At 37.1% G+C, this 14,990-nt stretch overlaps 1 protein-coding gene across 1 annotated transcript in view; it reads left to right on the top strand.

Moving 5' to 3' along the window:
* The window catches only part of SBF2 (SET binding factor 2), a 320,494-nt gene that overhangs the window by 282,897 nt on the left and 22,607 nt on the right, over positions 1 to 14,990 (top strand). The window contains exons 35-38 of the mRNA XM_075163145.1: positions 2,617 to 2,801; positions 5,911 to 6,087; positions 9,113 to 9,214; positions 10,455 to 10,640. Of these exons, the coding sequence (XP_075019246.1) occupies positions 2,617 to 2,801; positions 5,911 to 6,087; positions 9,113 to 9,214; positions 10,455 to 10,640 (650 nt within the window). The remainder of the gene's footprint in view (positions 1 to 2,616; positions 2,802 to 5,910; positions 6,088 to 9,112; positions 9,215 to 10,454; positions 10,641 to 14,990) is intronic.

Below are 14,990 nucleotides of genomic sequence, written 5' to 3'. Positions count from 1 at the left end.
GATTCTGCATTAACAAAATTTTGGTTTTCTAGTTCAGTGTTGTGGTTTTGGTTTGGTTTGGGTTTTTTTGGCCATTGAATGTATGATGCAGTGACAGTGATTAGCTGTGTTATTCCTTAATAATGTTATGATCTAATGCGGAGTGATACATAGAAAATTTTTTGTGTGAAAATTCTAAACAGCAGAAAATTAATTCTGCAAAAGAGCATTTAGTACTCCTACTGCTTTAGTAAAATAGCTAAGAAATACTGTTACATAGTCAATGAACTTTCTTTCCAAAGTTATTGTTAATGTTAGCGAACAGGGAAAAATTTATTTCTGCCGAATTAGAAAGTCATAATAATATGATATAAGCCAAATAATGAAAGCTAGATACTGCTAACAAAAAATAAGGCAAAGAATACTAGGCAAAATTAGAATAGAAATATAATAGAAATATAATTGTGTCTTTTAATCACTGTTATCTATCACTGGTAAACACGTTCATCTGCATTTATTTGTAACCAGTTTTGTTGCTTTTGATGTTCTACAGGCGCTAATGATGGCCTGCATTTGTAAAATGTTAGAAAGTGTGACTGTGTATTTTTGTATATATCATCTTTGGGGACAGTTGTCTGTGTTGGAGCTAGCATTTTTTCATACCAAATTAACAAGAAATTATTTCTCTTATTAAATGCTTGCTGTGATTTCTGCTTGTCTTCATTATTTCATCTGTAGTAGTTCAGATGTGCAACAAAAGTTTATACTAAACATACTACTTTACTATGTGAGGTATTTTATAAAACTGCCTGTCTTTGAAGTGGAAACTGTTTAGAACTGTTACCAATTCATAAGTTCCTATCCAATCATTGTCAGTTACACCTATTCATTTGCTCACATCTAAGACTAGCAGCCAGACAGGCAGACAAGCTAAACTGTACAGACAAGTCCCTGTTGAGGATTACTGTACAAAATTATTCTTTAATAGAAACATAATCCTGCTTCTAAAAAATAGAATAAAATTGTTTTGCTGGTTGAGCTATCTCAGTGGAATTTTGCTGTTATCTGCAGCTTTTTTCTTCTGTGCAAGAAATGTTAACTGCATATTATTGGATTTTACTGAAGGGGTTGGAGGATTTTTTTGGTACTGTATATCTAAATTTCTACAACTACGAGGTATTTCTGGTGCCTCTTTTGGATATCTTGCTTCACAGATTTATGGACAAGAGTCTCTTCTGATAATCTGATTTACTGCATATTGGGTTAAAGAATTTCACACTGCCATTTGAATGCCAAATTTAGTATACTTCAAGGGATTTGATTTTCAAGTAGTGCTATTTATATTCTGAAAATCAAGTACCTTTCACATACCTCACAATGGACACACAAAAACAGTCTCACAAAATCATTGTTATTAACTAAGGCACAAGAAACAGAAAAATATTTACTACTTGTCTTTTCTTCTGCTGGTGCTAAACAGGCCTTGGCAATCTGGTTTATCACTACTTTATCTTATGTTGAAATCATGAATCTTACTTAAGCATGATCAGATCAGAGCATGTCTGTGTGCTATAGGAATTTCTTTCTCTGGAAATGACAATATAGCTGCATCAGCAAGGCACAGTACGCAAACTAAAAATGCTGTTGAGAGGTAGAGGTTATTAGGTTGGTAGAATGCCCTTCAAATATCGCTGTGCTGCTTTCAGATGCAAGTCTGTGGTTCCAAGTCACACTGCACTGTTTCAAGCTCAGTTTTTGCTAGCTTTGGGATTTCTGTACCGTGCCCTGCTGCCACAGTAATGGTGATCCCACTGCCAGATTAAAACTGTAAGACTGCATCCTTCTCTCTACTCACACAACTGTACCATAGTCATATCTGCTAGAATATAGTTGTGAAACACGTGATTAAAAAAAGAACTTCCTTCAATTCATTTTCATTTCTAATTGTTCATTATACATGGACAATTAAAAACTAAAATTCATGGCATTCTGCATTTTAATAATGGCATTTCAAGAGTAAATATGGAATACTTTATCGTGAAATGTAATATTTGAATTGGTCATCCTTACATACATTTTCATTATAATACGATATGGTTGATACTATTACATTGTGTAGGGCAAAAGGAACAAGAATTCTAGGTAACAGGGAATTTTAAGCGATATTAATTCCGTTTTTGAAGAAAGTAATTATATAATATTCTTACTAGGTAGACTTCAAAAATAATATGCCTTTGACAAGGAAATACATCAAATTTTTGTCCCCACTTCTGAAAAGAACAACGCTAGCAATTTCATTTCCATACACTTAAATGCACATTAATTACTTGAAAGTTGTGATTCATTTTATCATTGTATTACTGATATCATAGCAACCATTTTCTCTACAATAGAATGTGCTGTGCAGAGTTTGATTAGTATCTTAGGTTAAATGACAATGCAGTAGGATGCTTTTGACAATTTTTGTTATGAAAATATTTCTTTCCAGTACGTGCTGTTAATTATGCCCTATGAGGGATGCAAATGACATGTTTAAGCACTCTACTTCCCAAATTATGTTTTAGCATATGCCTTAATAATTATGATCTCCAATGCCTCATGAAAAGAGGTTTTTAAATATTTTTCATCTTTATGAAGGTGTATGGGCAAGTCTTCGTTCAAGCAACCGATTTATCAACACTCAGACTCCATTCATTGATGTTGGTGCAAGACTTGCAGGGAAAGATAACACCACTTCCTACAGTAGCAGCACTTTTCTGCAAAGTCAGCTTTTGAGACGGCAAGCAGCCCTCTATATATTTGGAGAAAAATCTCAGTTACGGGTAATGGCAATTTTTTTTTTTTTATGTTAACATAGATTTAATTTGGCTTGAGTTTAATAACCCTAATGTTTTTACAAAACAGTAAATAATATTCTAAATAAGGTGGATGGATAACTCTCCTAAAGGTGTAAACTCTTATGAGGATTATTCCTATACGCAGCATAACAATTAATGCCGTATAATTCAGTGGGGGCTGGGGGTGAAAATCGAGCTCTGTGGTTATATAATACAACAAAGTTAACATAAATTAAAATACTAAATTACCTTAAAGAGCAGTTAAAGATCAGGCTCAAACTCACAAAAGTTCTGTGAGTAGAGCCCTGTTTGTCACTTTTGGTCAAGTGCTGGTGTGTAGTAGAGCTAAGAGATACAAAGGTAACATATGACTGGAGGAATGGAATAGCTTTTGTACGAGGTAAGAGCATTCAAATTGGGAAAGACATGGCTAGGAAGAAAATACATTGCTAGGCCACAGAGCATCCAGCAAAGCCTTCATATTCGGAAGTCGCTGTGTCTTCGCTGTCTCAATTGTCTTCCTGCATTGGCTTTGCAGGGAGCAAGGGCAGCAGAGTTTGGCTCTGCTCAGTGTAGCTGCTGGGATAAAGATGAATGATGGGACTATAGGCAAATGGAGTGGGGCTGGTGTAGCAGCAGTGGAGCTTGCTGCCCCTTTCAGAGACAGTTCAGAGCTATTCCAAGGGAAGTGCTGGAGTTCTGTATCTGTAAGATCTTGCTTTCAGTGCCATGCTTAATTACAACCTAAATACATACTACTGTATTCTGATTCTACTGAATACTCGTCTAATATTCAGCTGAGTCGTCATCTCAGCGATTTGTATTTTAGGAAACATGAAACAGACTTATTTAGTAACTTAAAGTGCAATTTTATTTTTCCTGATGTGTTGAAATATGTTATGAAGCAAATGGAATGTTGTTAGTCAGGAAAGCGATTAGCAGAGAAGAAAACCTTCATTACTATGGGCAGCACTTAAACTCACATGAAGCCAAATTGATGTGAATAAGGCCAACCCAGAAGTCTGTCCATCCCGATTTGATTACATGAAAAGGACCGTGATGTCTATAGTTTCATAAACCTTTTTGGATAGATTTTAATATTTTAGATGCAATTGTTTAAGAAACAGGTATCCTCTACATTAATTCTTGGCAGTTTTACTTTTTTCCAGAAAATAATTGCAGATTATTTTTTTTAAATCTCTGCATTCAAAGATTGAAAAATCAATTGTTTTCTACTTTTTTATTTGAAATGTGAGCATACATAAAATATTACGTGTTTTTTGACATATGTAACTTCCAAAAGCAGTTATTGATAGTAGGGAACTACATCAGTATTCAATTCTTTCTGAAATCATGTTATATCAGGAGATGAAAGAATCATGCTGTATCAGAATCAAAATTCTTTGCAAATTTTGTTTCTATTTTGACTTTTCTTTGCAATTTCAAATGTTCTTTTATATCTTATTTGTATTTTCAGTTGTATTTTTAAATGATGATTATATAACAGGTATTAGTTCTTATTCCATTTTTATTTTGTCTTTTATAATTGGTTTGCAAATTCTTTTTCCTTTTGGTTTCTTCATTACACATTGGTACACAAAGTAGTCATTTTTAATTAGTTAGATTTTATTTGACATTCTATCGCTTTCTAATACAATTAGCATAACAATAATTTACAGAAATATCTCTGGGCGTTTCTAAGGAAAAGTGTATTGTATTAGCAAATATAAGAATAAAATTACATAGTGATTAAGTGATTGTTTCGAACCTTCTCTCATTGATTTGTATCTAGTTTATAAGAGCAATTCAACTTTTGTTTTTGTATAAAGAAATCTTCTTGATTTTTGATTGTGAAGTATTTTCCTAGCTTTTGTTAGCATCCTGCTAACTTAGAATTTGCTGGCTTTGTAAAGGGCTTGGCAGAGCATGCATTACAGATTGATAAGGACCTGCTTTATTCTGCTAAATATCATGTCTCATAAATTGATGATACAAACAGAAATATATAACATTTTATGGAAATTGTGCTACTTTTCTCAATTGCTTTTATCATACATTATTACAACTTAGCATTCTAAAAAAGCAAATTTGCTAGTTGAGCTATTGAATTTATTTTTGAACCATGCCAAAATATAAACAGAACTAAATCTGGGCCTTCGCTTTCCTACATTTTCGCTTGGCATCCTATGAAGCAGCTTAATGAAGATTACTTGCAGGCCAAGTTTAATTCCATGAAAGAGCAATTTCTGAAGAAAACTGAAAAAGTTTGCTGTAAAGATCTTCAGTGGTGCTTCCTACATGAGAAATGTTTTTCCTAATGTTCTCCTTTTCATCATAGTTCTTTTCTTTTTCAGTTAGCTAACTTGATTTCTTAATTCAGTCCTCCTCTCTTATTGCTGTTTTTCTAAATGCAGTAAGTAAAACAAAACATGAAGAATTGTGCTAGGAAAACTTCACATAGCTCTTGGAAATTATATCAGGTATTCCCTGACTGCTATTCTGTGTTGAACTAGCTACTTTAGACAAAACAACTGTCTCAATGTGCAGTGACCACTTAGATGAGTCAGCTAGTTTGCAGTTTTGGGTGTTCTTTTTGGATTTGGGGGTTACTTTTTTTCTGCTTTATTGAACTACTAGAATCTGTCCTACACTGTTGGTATGTCATCCATACAGTTATTTTAATTTATATTTATTTATTGTTAATTTGCTTTAAAAATCCTAAAGGAAGCACATTATGTTGTGTATAAAGAACTCAACAGGTTTATCACTCAACTTTGTTTTTTTACTATTATTTACTAATTATTTACTATAATTTACTAATTATACTTTTATTACTATAATTATTATTAAAAATATTACTGCCATGCAGTACATTCTGCTGTTACGAGTAGTAGATGGGTACTTTATTAGGGTACATTTTACAAGTGTTGTAAAGATTTTTATTAGCCTGGGCAGGTGTTTAACTAAACAGATTTTTAATTAGGAATTGAAATATTTAGCAATAAAGCAGGCAAGACTTTGAGATTTGATGAGGCTGTCAGTGAAAAATATGCTTCCCTTTTAAGTTACATATGCCATTGTCCTTTTCATACAGGGATTCAAACTTGATTTTGCTTTGAATTGTGAATTTGTTCCTGTTGAATTCAGTGACATCCGACAGACAAAGGCAAGCTTTAAAAAGCTTATGAGAGCTTGTGTTCCCAGCACTATTCCTACAGATTCTGAGGCAACATTCCTTAAAGCACTCGGGGAGTCAGAGTGGTTCCCACAGGTAATTTATATGACAGGTACTTCTAATAATCTCTATGCAGTACTGCTTACACAAAATAAATTTCAGGCTCTTCTGACAGAGAACTAGTGTGTTCTAACCAGCTGTTCTTCTTTGTTCATTGTAATTATTTTGCATACTGTCAATTCTGTCATTACATAAGCATTATTATTTTAATACAATCATAACATTTAAAAATGTGGGAGGCATTTTTTTATAACATAATTTATGGTTTATAACATGAAACACGTACACAAGTAGACTCTTTTCTGCCTATATAAATTTACGGTCTTGGTTTTAACTGCTTTTTCTTACTTTATATATTTCAAAAATCAGAAAAAAGTATAGAACAATAAATGAGCCTTTTGATTTTAAAACTGATATTCTACTCTTCATATGTGTTCCCACCCTGAATTTCCATATGCACAAGTATTTAACAAATAAGCTAGCATCTATTATCTGTTGTGAGATATGGGGAGGTGTTTGCGGGGGAGAGGGGGTTGTGTGTGTGTTAATCTGTTCTCTCTGAATCTGTTCCTTTACTTCCCTATCCCATATTCCCTTATATAAAGATTAACCAAACGAAGATTAACCAAAGACTGGAAGTAGCTTTGCAAGATTCAAATTAAGAAGGATGTGGGAAAGTCAGCTCTTTGTAAATGTAAAACCAATTATAGTGAATGTTTTTTAACAGTTGCATGTTATGTTTGGAATCCTTTGCTGAATATATTCTTCTCAAATGCAATTAATCATAGAAAACAGAATAGACTCTTATGCTGATTTCTTAAGGAGGAAATACATGTGAGTAACACAATCACTTCAGTAATCACACATCAGAAAACGTACTCCTGGTTGAAATGTGCTACAGTGCAAGGAGTGGCTTAACTTCTTCCCTTGAGCTGTGATCACTCCTTAGAGAGCATAGGAGCTAGTCATTGCTGTGTCTGGCCACCACGTTCTTCAGGAAGGGGAGAAGTGGGAAGAGCATGAAGAGTCGACTCCCTCATCATGTGAACATTTTCAATCACAGAGTGGTTGAGCAAGTTAATAAGTGTAGATAAATGAACTGAATGTCACTTTGATGAAATAAACGTGCCTATAGCAGCACAGAGATCAACGGGAGATTATAACATTGGAGTTTGGCGTATTTGAGAGGAAAAGTAATAGTGTATCACTCTTTGCTCAGGACTAGGTCATAATGCGCATATTTCTGTGGTTTAAATCATGTTGTATGTGACTTATGTGATAAAGTTAATTTATGACTGATTTGACACATTTTCTACTATTCCTGTGAAAGAACATGGTTCTGTCATCTTGGAAATTTGTTTTTATTGTATTAAGCTTTCCTCTCCTGGGCAACAGAAGTTACACAGTATTGGTTTTAATGCTGTATAGGCTAAATATTTCTTTATAAGGATGTAAATACATAAGAAGAAATTTGGAGTGCTGCCCTATCTTCTGAATACAAATGATAAAAATAGTATTTTGTGGTTTTTTATATTGAATCTGTATAACCAGATTGCATATCAGTTTCCTCACTAAGGACAACAAAAACTAGCCTTTCTTCTATTCTACTGCCTAAGAAAGTGTAGAGCAATAAACAAACTGCTTGGTTTTAAAAGTGGTGCTCTTTTCAGTCTTTTCCTATTAAAAAATGCAGGAAAATTAGTTTCTTTTATTTTCTAAGTAATGGCTATGTGAATGTTCATAGGAGTTAAGTGTTTTCCATCACAATTTCCATGGTAATATTCATAGGATTGGGTTTTTTTAAGAGGGAAAAAAATTGGATGCCCTAACAAGGATGAATTTTCTAGGGTTTAACTGTTGTTTGGTTGATCTTTTTGCTCGTATTTTCTCCAATTTAATTTTGTTCTCCCTGAGTCACTTTCCTGTGCCTTCTGTACTTTCTGAACTTACTTTTTTCCTTGCATAAATGATCTTAGATGTCTCTTGCCGTCTTTTGTTTATTTGTTTTTCTATACTGCTTTCTCCCTTCTTTCAGGCTTTCATCTTTCCTACTGCTGCTATTGGTTGGATTGTATTCAGTGCTCTGCAAAGAGCAGTTTCATTCTACTGTAAAAAACTGAATTGCTTACATATTGTCTATTATGTTGTTTACCAAGAATGCTATCATAGTATGACAAAATGGTAGAAACATCATATAGATTTTCCTTTTAGTAATAATAATGTGAAGTCTCATAAACTGCTCAAAGATAAAATCGCTCAAATTCACCTAAATTTTTTTAACCTGCTTATACCTATCATATTTGAATCAATCTCATTCATGTCAATAACCCTTCCCAGAGAAATTAATTAACCCACCTGCTCAAGGAATTGTACTATTACTGCATAATGAATATTAGAATGCAAATAATTCATGTGTCCTTTTTCCATATGTTTTAGCCAGTCTGCACAAGTATAAGAAACACTGTTTAATCTATCTAAACTATTTCCAGATTATAGAAATAGAATTTTTCTGTGTTTGTTTTTAGGTTTGTGGTTAGGTTTTTTCATTACCACCATCATCATCATCATCATTATTATTATTATTATTATTAAATTCATTAATTTCCAACTTCCATGGGATTGAGCATTAGAAATATTACCTTGTAAATATCTTACATGGGTTCTCCCATCAAAGTACTTAGTGACTTTATGGAACCTTAACATTTCACAGGAAATGATTTTAGTGTTAAGCCCAGGATGGAATTTCACTACAATAAATCTGTCAACTGTATTGTTCCCATTCTCCTTTTTATGACAGCTATTTTATTACAGTACTCATTGGTTTTAATGGTGTAGGTTCCTATATTCAAATCTTTGCTTAGTTTTGTTGTAGTTCAGATGAAAATCCTGAGACTGTTACATTTTATAGCTTTCTAATCTGTTGCATCAATGCATTTCTCTGTGCTATATGTATATTTCAGAATACATATTTCAATATTAAATATGAAAAAATCTATTTATTGATAATATCTATACATTTATCTTATACTTGAGTATGTTACTTATTTGTAATACTTTATAGCTTCACAGGATAATGCAATTGGGTGTGATCATCTCTGAGCTCCTGGAAAATGGTTCTTCTGTTATGGTTTGTTTGGAAGATGGCTGGGATATTACTGCGCAAGTAAGCTGCTATTAAAACCTTGAAATAGCTAAATATTAAGAAGAAACACCAGGCAATACTTTTTTACACAAGTGACTGATAATTTGGTATAACATTAATAAATTTGTGTTGTGGCAGCAGAGAAGAAACTAGAATGCATGAATCCTTGCATTCATTTGCAATTTACACCATGAAAGAGTTCCTTAAAATGAATTTGTTCCAAAGGTCCTGATGGACTTACAGTTCTAAGGCTTAAATATAAAACCTGCATTCCTGCACCTGACCATATGTAAGAATGAAAGCTGAAAGTTGCCACAACTGTTCATTTATCTTTGTAAACATATAGTACGCTTTAAACACGGGAGGGAAGGAGAGGAATTCTTTCTCTTGCCATTTGCTTTCCATAAATGAAGTTAGGATACCACACACAGGGAGAAAACTAAATTTGTGCCACAGTGAATGTAACACCTGCTGCAAGGACAGATCACCACAACAGATAACTTTCTGAAACAAACTATAAATTAGGTGAATGAAGACCCACTGCTTCATTTAATGGATGCATTGTATCCATGTAGTTGCTTCATAATTCAGAAGATAAACACAAATATCAATAATTCTACTAAATAAAAACTTCATGTGCAGCCAGCATCCTGATACCAGGTAAAACAAACCCACAAAAGAATGTTAACATAATTATTGGAATCATTGTCAAATGATGAAGAATAGAGAAGGGGACATACATAGCTGGAAGTGAAAGAAGTCTGTGCTGCATTTTAAAGTCTCCTGAGATGTTCTCTATAAAAACAGGCTGAAGTTGGCTGGTGAGCACCATAGCATGGCAACACTGCAGAAACTCTAAAGTCACCCTCAGGACCAATTCTTTAACACTTTCTTTGCTGAGGTAGCGGATACTATTTTATAAATGTTTATTATTATTATTTTATTAATAAAAGTGGTTTTATTTCAAAAGTAATTTAAATGTGGTAGACATTATAATGACTTCCAAAGGCTATAGTTGTTCAGGTTTGACTTATACAGATATCATAAAGTCTCAGTTTAATTGAAGCTTTTTCATGTGAGATGTTATTTGGTTTGTTTTATAAAAATACTTAATGTATGGGGTAAAATACTTGTAATTGAGTTTATATGACTTTTGTTTCCTTGAACTATAAACAGATTGTGGAACATTTATATTCATTGACTAAAGTGTTTTCCTAACTTCTGTCCTTCTTAACACAATATATCCTGTTTTGTGATCTAGGTAGTCTCTCTGGTGCAGTTACTCAGTGATCCCTTCTATAGGACACTTGAAGGCTTCCGAATGCTGGTGGAAAAAGAATGGCTCTCTTTCGGTCATAAATTCAGTCAACGTAGTAATCTGACTCTCAATTGTCAGGGTAGTGGATTTGCTCCTGTTTTCTTACAGTTCTTAGACTGCGTGCATCAGGTAAGTCAATCTCTATCTAGTTTACAAAAAGAATTCATAAATAAGTGTGTAGATGCCACTATTTCAGATGTTCTAGATAATGGTTTGAGAGAAGACTAGTAACCCCCTTCTCTAGGTTTTATTAAAATGACTGGATTTCACCTCGAGAAGAGCTGGAATGGTTGCTTAGAGGAGACTGACCCATCCACACAAAACAGACTAAGAGGGATGGTTGGCATTACGGATCTTTTGAGGTCATTTATGCAGAGATTTCAAATAGAAGGTTTTTAAGCTTAAGACTGGCTTTTGGCAGTCTGGAGTACCTTTATTCAGAAGAAGAAATTGACTGATTGTTAGTATAGTGACTAGACCGTTTTTAATTCCTTGTGCTTGATGATGAGCTTTGAAGAGGCCTTGTACTCCATCAGTTCTGGAAATAACAAGCTATAAACCAGGGAGTCCTGAGATTGTTCTTATTTTTATATATACTGCATGTTCAGAAGAAGATGAACACCAACAGTTACATCATGTAGGAAGAAGTTAGGTAAAGAATATTACACTCATTTCAGGTTGATTCTAAAGTCTGTCCTTCATCTCAAACCAGTAAATGTAAATGTGTATGCAAACACAAGATAGGAGCTTGCATAGTTCCTCTTGTACATATGTCTTTCTTTTCCCACTTCTCTCATTTTTCTCGCTGAAAAAGCTGAAAAGACTCCTGGACATCATTATCCTGTATTAAAATTTACGGATGACTGTATCTCGCAGAAGATGACTGTTAAAGCACCAGCCTTCTTACTGGGAACAGACATTCATAGTGAATACTTGCGTGAAGTAGACCCTGGAAGAGAAGTCAGCAAGTAGACTTACTCTGCTACCTGAAGCAAAGTCCACAGATTAAATAACTTGCTAAACCATTGAAAAACAATCTTTAGATATCTATGGGAGACTGATAATGAATGAGCTTATAAGAAGATGAGTAAAGACTTACTGAAGAACATGTTGCAGAGGAGAAAAATTTTGTTTGTATCCCAATGTTACACACCAACAGCCATCATTTTTGCTGTCTTGCAAGTTAATAAATCATATACTTGGAATTTGGTTCAATTCCTACAGCATTCCCCATTAGTAAACCTTAGAAGTATTTGTCACATCTCCTGTTTCATCAATCTATTTCCCAATGGCTGTGGTCCTCAGGTTTATTTTTATTTGAAATGGGGAGATTTCACTTAAAGAGAATCATTACTGTATTTTTCATTCAAACAAGTTAATCTGCCCAATTGTCACACTTACTATTCCTCACAATAGCTTAAGATTATTGCTCCTTTTCTGAAGTGGAAAAACCAAATTCTTGGTTGCAGTGGCTACAACAGGACAGAATAGCCATGTCTTCCAATACTGAAACACATCCTCTTGGTGGTTTGTTCAATTCTGTGTGTAAATCATTTCTCTGGTGCTGTATTCTCTCTATTGTCATATGTCTTCTCCAAGCTTTAATGAGCTCACTGGCTAACACCGTCAATTAGTAGAATGGAGTAAACCTACATTTTATTTCAAGCAGTAGTCTAATCATAGAATCATAGAATCATTAAGGTTGGAAAAGACCTCTAAGATCATTGAGTCCAAGCATCAACCCAACACCACTATACCCACTACACCATGTCCCTAAGCGCCACATCAACGCGTCTTTTAAATACTTTCAGGGATGGTGACTCCACCACTTCCCTGGGCAGCCTGTTCCAAGGCCTGACCACTCTTTCAGTAAAGAAATTTCTCCTAATGTCCAATCTAAACCTCCCTTGGCGCAACTTGAGGCCATTTCCTCTCGTCCTATCGCTAGTTACTTGGGAGAAGAGATCAACCCCCACCTCACTACAACCTCCTTTCAGGTAGTTGTAGAGCGCGATGAGGTCTCCCCTCAGCCTCCTCTCCTCCAGACTAAACAACCCCAGTTCCCTCAGCCGCTCCTCATAAGACTTGTGCTCCAGTCCCTTCACCAGCTTCGTTGCCCTTCTCTGGACACGCTCCAGCACCTCAGTGTCCTTCTTGTAGTGAGGGGCCCAAAACTGAAAACAGTATTCGAGGTGCGGCCTCACCAGTGCCGAGTACAGGGGCACAATCACCTCCCTGCTCCTGCTGGCCACACTATTTCTGATACAGGCCAAGATGCCGTTGGCCTTCTTGGCCACCTGGGCACACTGCCGGCTCATGTTCAGCCGGCTGTCGACCAACACCCCCAGGTCCTTTTCCTCTGGGCAACTTTCCAGCCACTCTTCCCCAAGGCTGTAGCATTGCACGGGGTGGTTGTGACCCAAGTGCAGGACCCGGCACTTGGCCTTGTTGAACCTCATACAGTTGGCCTCAGCCCATCGATCCAGCCTGTCCAGGTCCCTCTGTAGAGCCTTCCTACCCTTGAGCAGATCAACACTCCCGCCCAACTTGGTGGCGTCTGCAAGCTTTCTGAGGGAGCACTCGATCCCCTCATCCAGATTGTTGATAAAGATATTGAACAGAACTGGCCCCAGTACTGAGCCTTGGGGAACACTGCTCGTGACTGGCCGCCAACTGGATTTAACTCCGTTTACCACAACTCTCTGGGCTCGGCCGTCCAGCCACTTTTTTACCCAGCGAAGAGTGTACCTGTCTAAGCCGTGAGCCGCCAGCTTCTGTAGGAGAATGCCGTGGGAGACAGTGTCAAAGGCTTTACTGAAGTCCAGGTAGACCACATCCACAGCCTTTCCCTCATCCACGAGGCGGGTCACCTGGTCATAGAAGGAGATCAGGTTGGTCAAGCAGGACCTGCCTTCCATGAACCCGTGCTGGCTGGGCCTGATCCCCTGGTTGTCCCGGACATGGCTCGAGAGCACCCTCAAAACGAACCGCTCCATAATCTTCCCCGGCACCAAGGTTAGGCTGACCGGTCTGTAGTTCCCCAGATCCTCCTTCCGGCCCTTCTTGTAGATGGGCGTCACATTGGCAAGCCTCCAGTCGTCCGGGACCTCCCCAGTTAACCAGGACTGCTGGTAAATGATGGAGAGCGGCTTGGCAAGCTCCTCCGCCAGCTCCCTCAGCACCCTCGGGTGGATCCCATCCGGCCCCATAGACTTGTGAGCGCCCAGGCGGCATAGCAGGTTGTTAACTTCTTCCTCTTGGATTATGGGGGGTTTATCCTGCTCATCGTCCCTGTCTTCCAGCTCAGGGGGCTGAGTACCCTGAGGATAACTGCTCTGACTATTAAAGACTGAGGCAAAGAAGGTGTTAAGTTCCTCAGCCTTTTCCTCGTCCTTGGTGGCAACGTTCCCCCCCGCATCCAAAGGATGGAGATTCTCCTTGGCTCTCCTTTTGTCATTAATATACTTCTAAAAGCATTTTTTGTTGTCTCTCACGACAGTGGCCAGGTTGAGTTCTAGCTGGGCTTTTGCCTTTCTAATTTCCTCTCTGCATGACCTAATGAGATCCCTGTACTCTTCTTGAGTTGCCTGCCCTTCTTCCATAGGTGATAAACTCTCCTTTTTTCCCTGAGTCCCAGCCAGAGCTCCCCATTCAGCCAGGCTGGTCGTCTTCCCCGCACGTTCTTCTTGCAGCACATGGGGACAGCCCACTCCTGCGCCTTTAAGACTTCCTTTTTGAAGAACGTCCAGCCTTCTTGGACCCCTTTGCCCTTCAGGACTGTCTCCCAAGGGACCCTCTCGACCAGTGTCCTGAGCAGGCCAAAGTCCGCCCTCCGCAAGTCCATGGTAGCGGTTTTGCTGGCCCCCCTCCTTACATCACTAAGTATTGAGTATTCTATCATTTCATGGTCGCTAAGCCCAAGCTGGCCTCTGACCACCACATCTCACACCAGTCCTTCTCTTGAAGCGAATCCCTCCAACATCTCCCCTTACCATTTGTTGATGCTGTTTTGGTGCATGTGTACTAGATTTTTCTTGGAAGAATTTAACCCAGAAGTTCTGCTTCAGGTATGTACTAAACACTCACCAGCTCTTAAAAGGATCTGAACCAATGATTGATCACTTAGCTTAAAACCATGGGGGTCATCAATGTACAGTGGGGTCATAAACTCAACTGGACTAAATCTAGTCCAAAGTAAACCAACAAATGTGTAGTATAGCTGCAGGGATCTCAGCGCCAGCTGCTTCAGTCTGTTTGTGTTCTCCTTTTGCTCTGAATTACTTGGTAATGTAGACATAGCATACATCCTGTTTCTGACCCTGGAAACAGTTTGCTCCAGTTTTACTGTAATAAATCTTAGAAAGTTGGCATAAAGAAGAGCAAAGAAATTATCTATGCATACCTGTACAGTATTTTTTTCTGGAGTCCAGAGATCACACAAACTTTGGAAACAAATGAGTTATCCAGAACAAAGATAAA

This window comes from Calonectris borealis, chromosome 14 (assembly GCF_964195595.1).
Source record: "Calonectris borealis chromosome 14, bCalBor7.hap1.2, whole genome shotgun sequence".
NCBI classification, from domain to species: domain Eukaryota; kingdom Metazoa; phylum Chordata; class Aves; order Procellariiformes; family Procellariidae; genus Calonectris; species Calonectris borealis.
The sequence above is the reverse complement of the archived record's forward strand: the minus strand, read 5'-3'. Positions and strand labels throughout refer to the sequence as shown.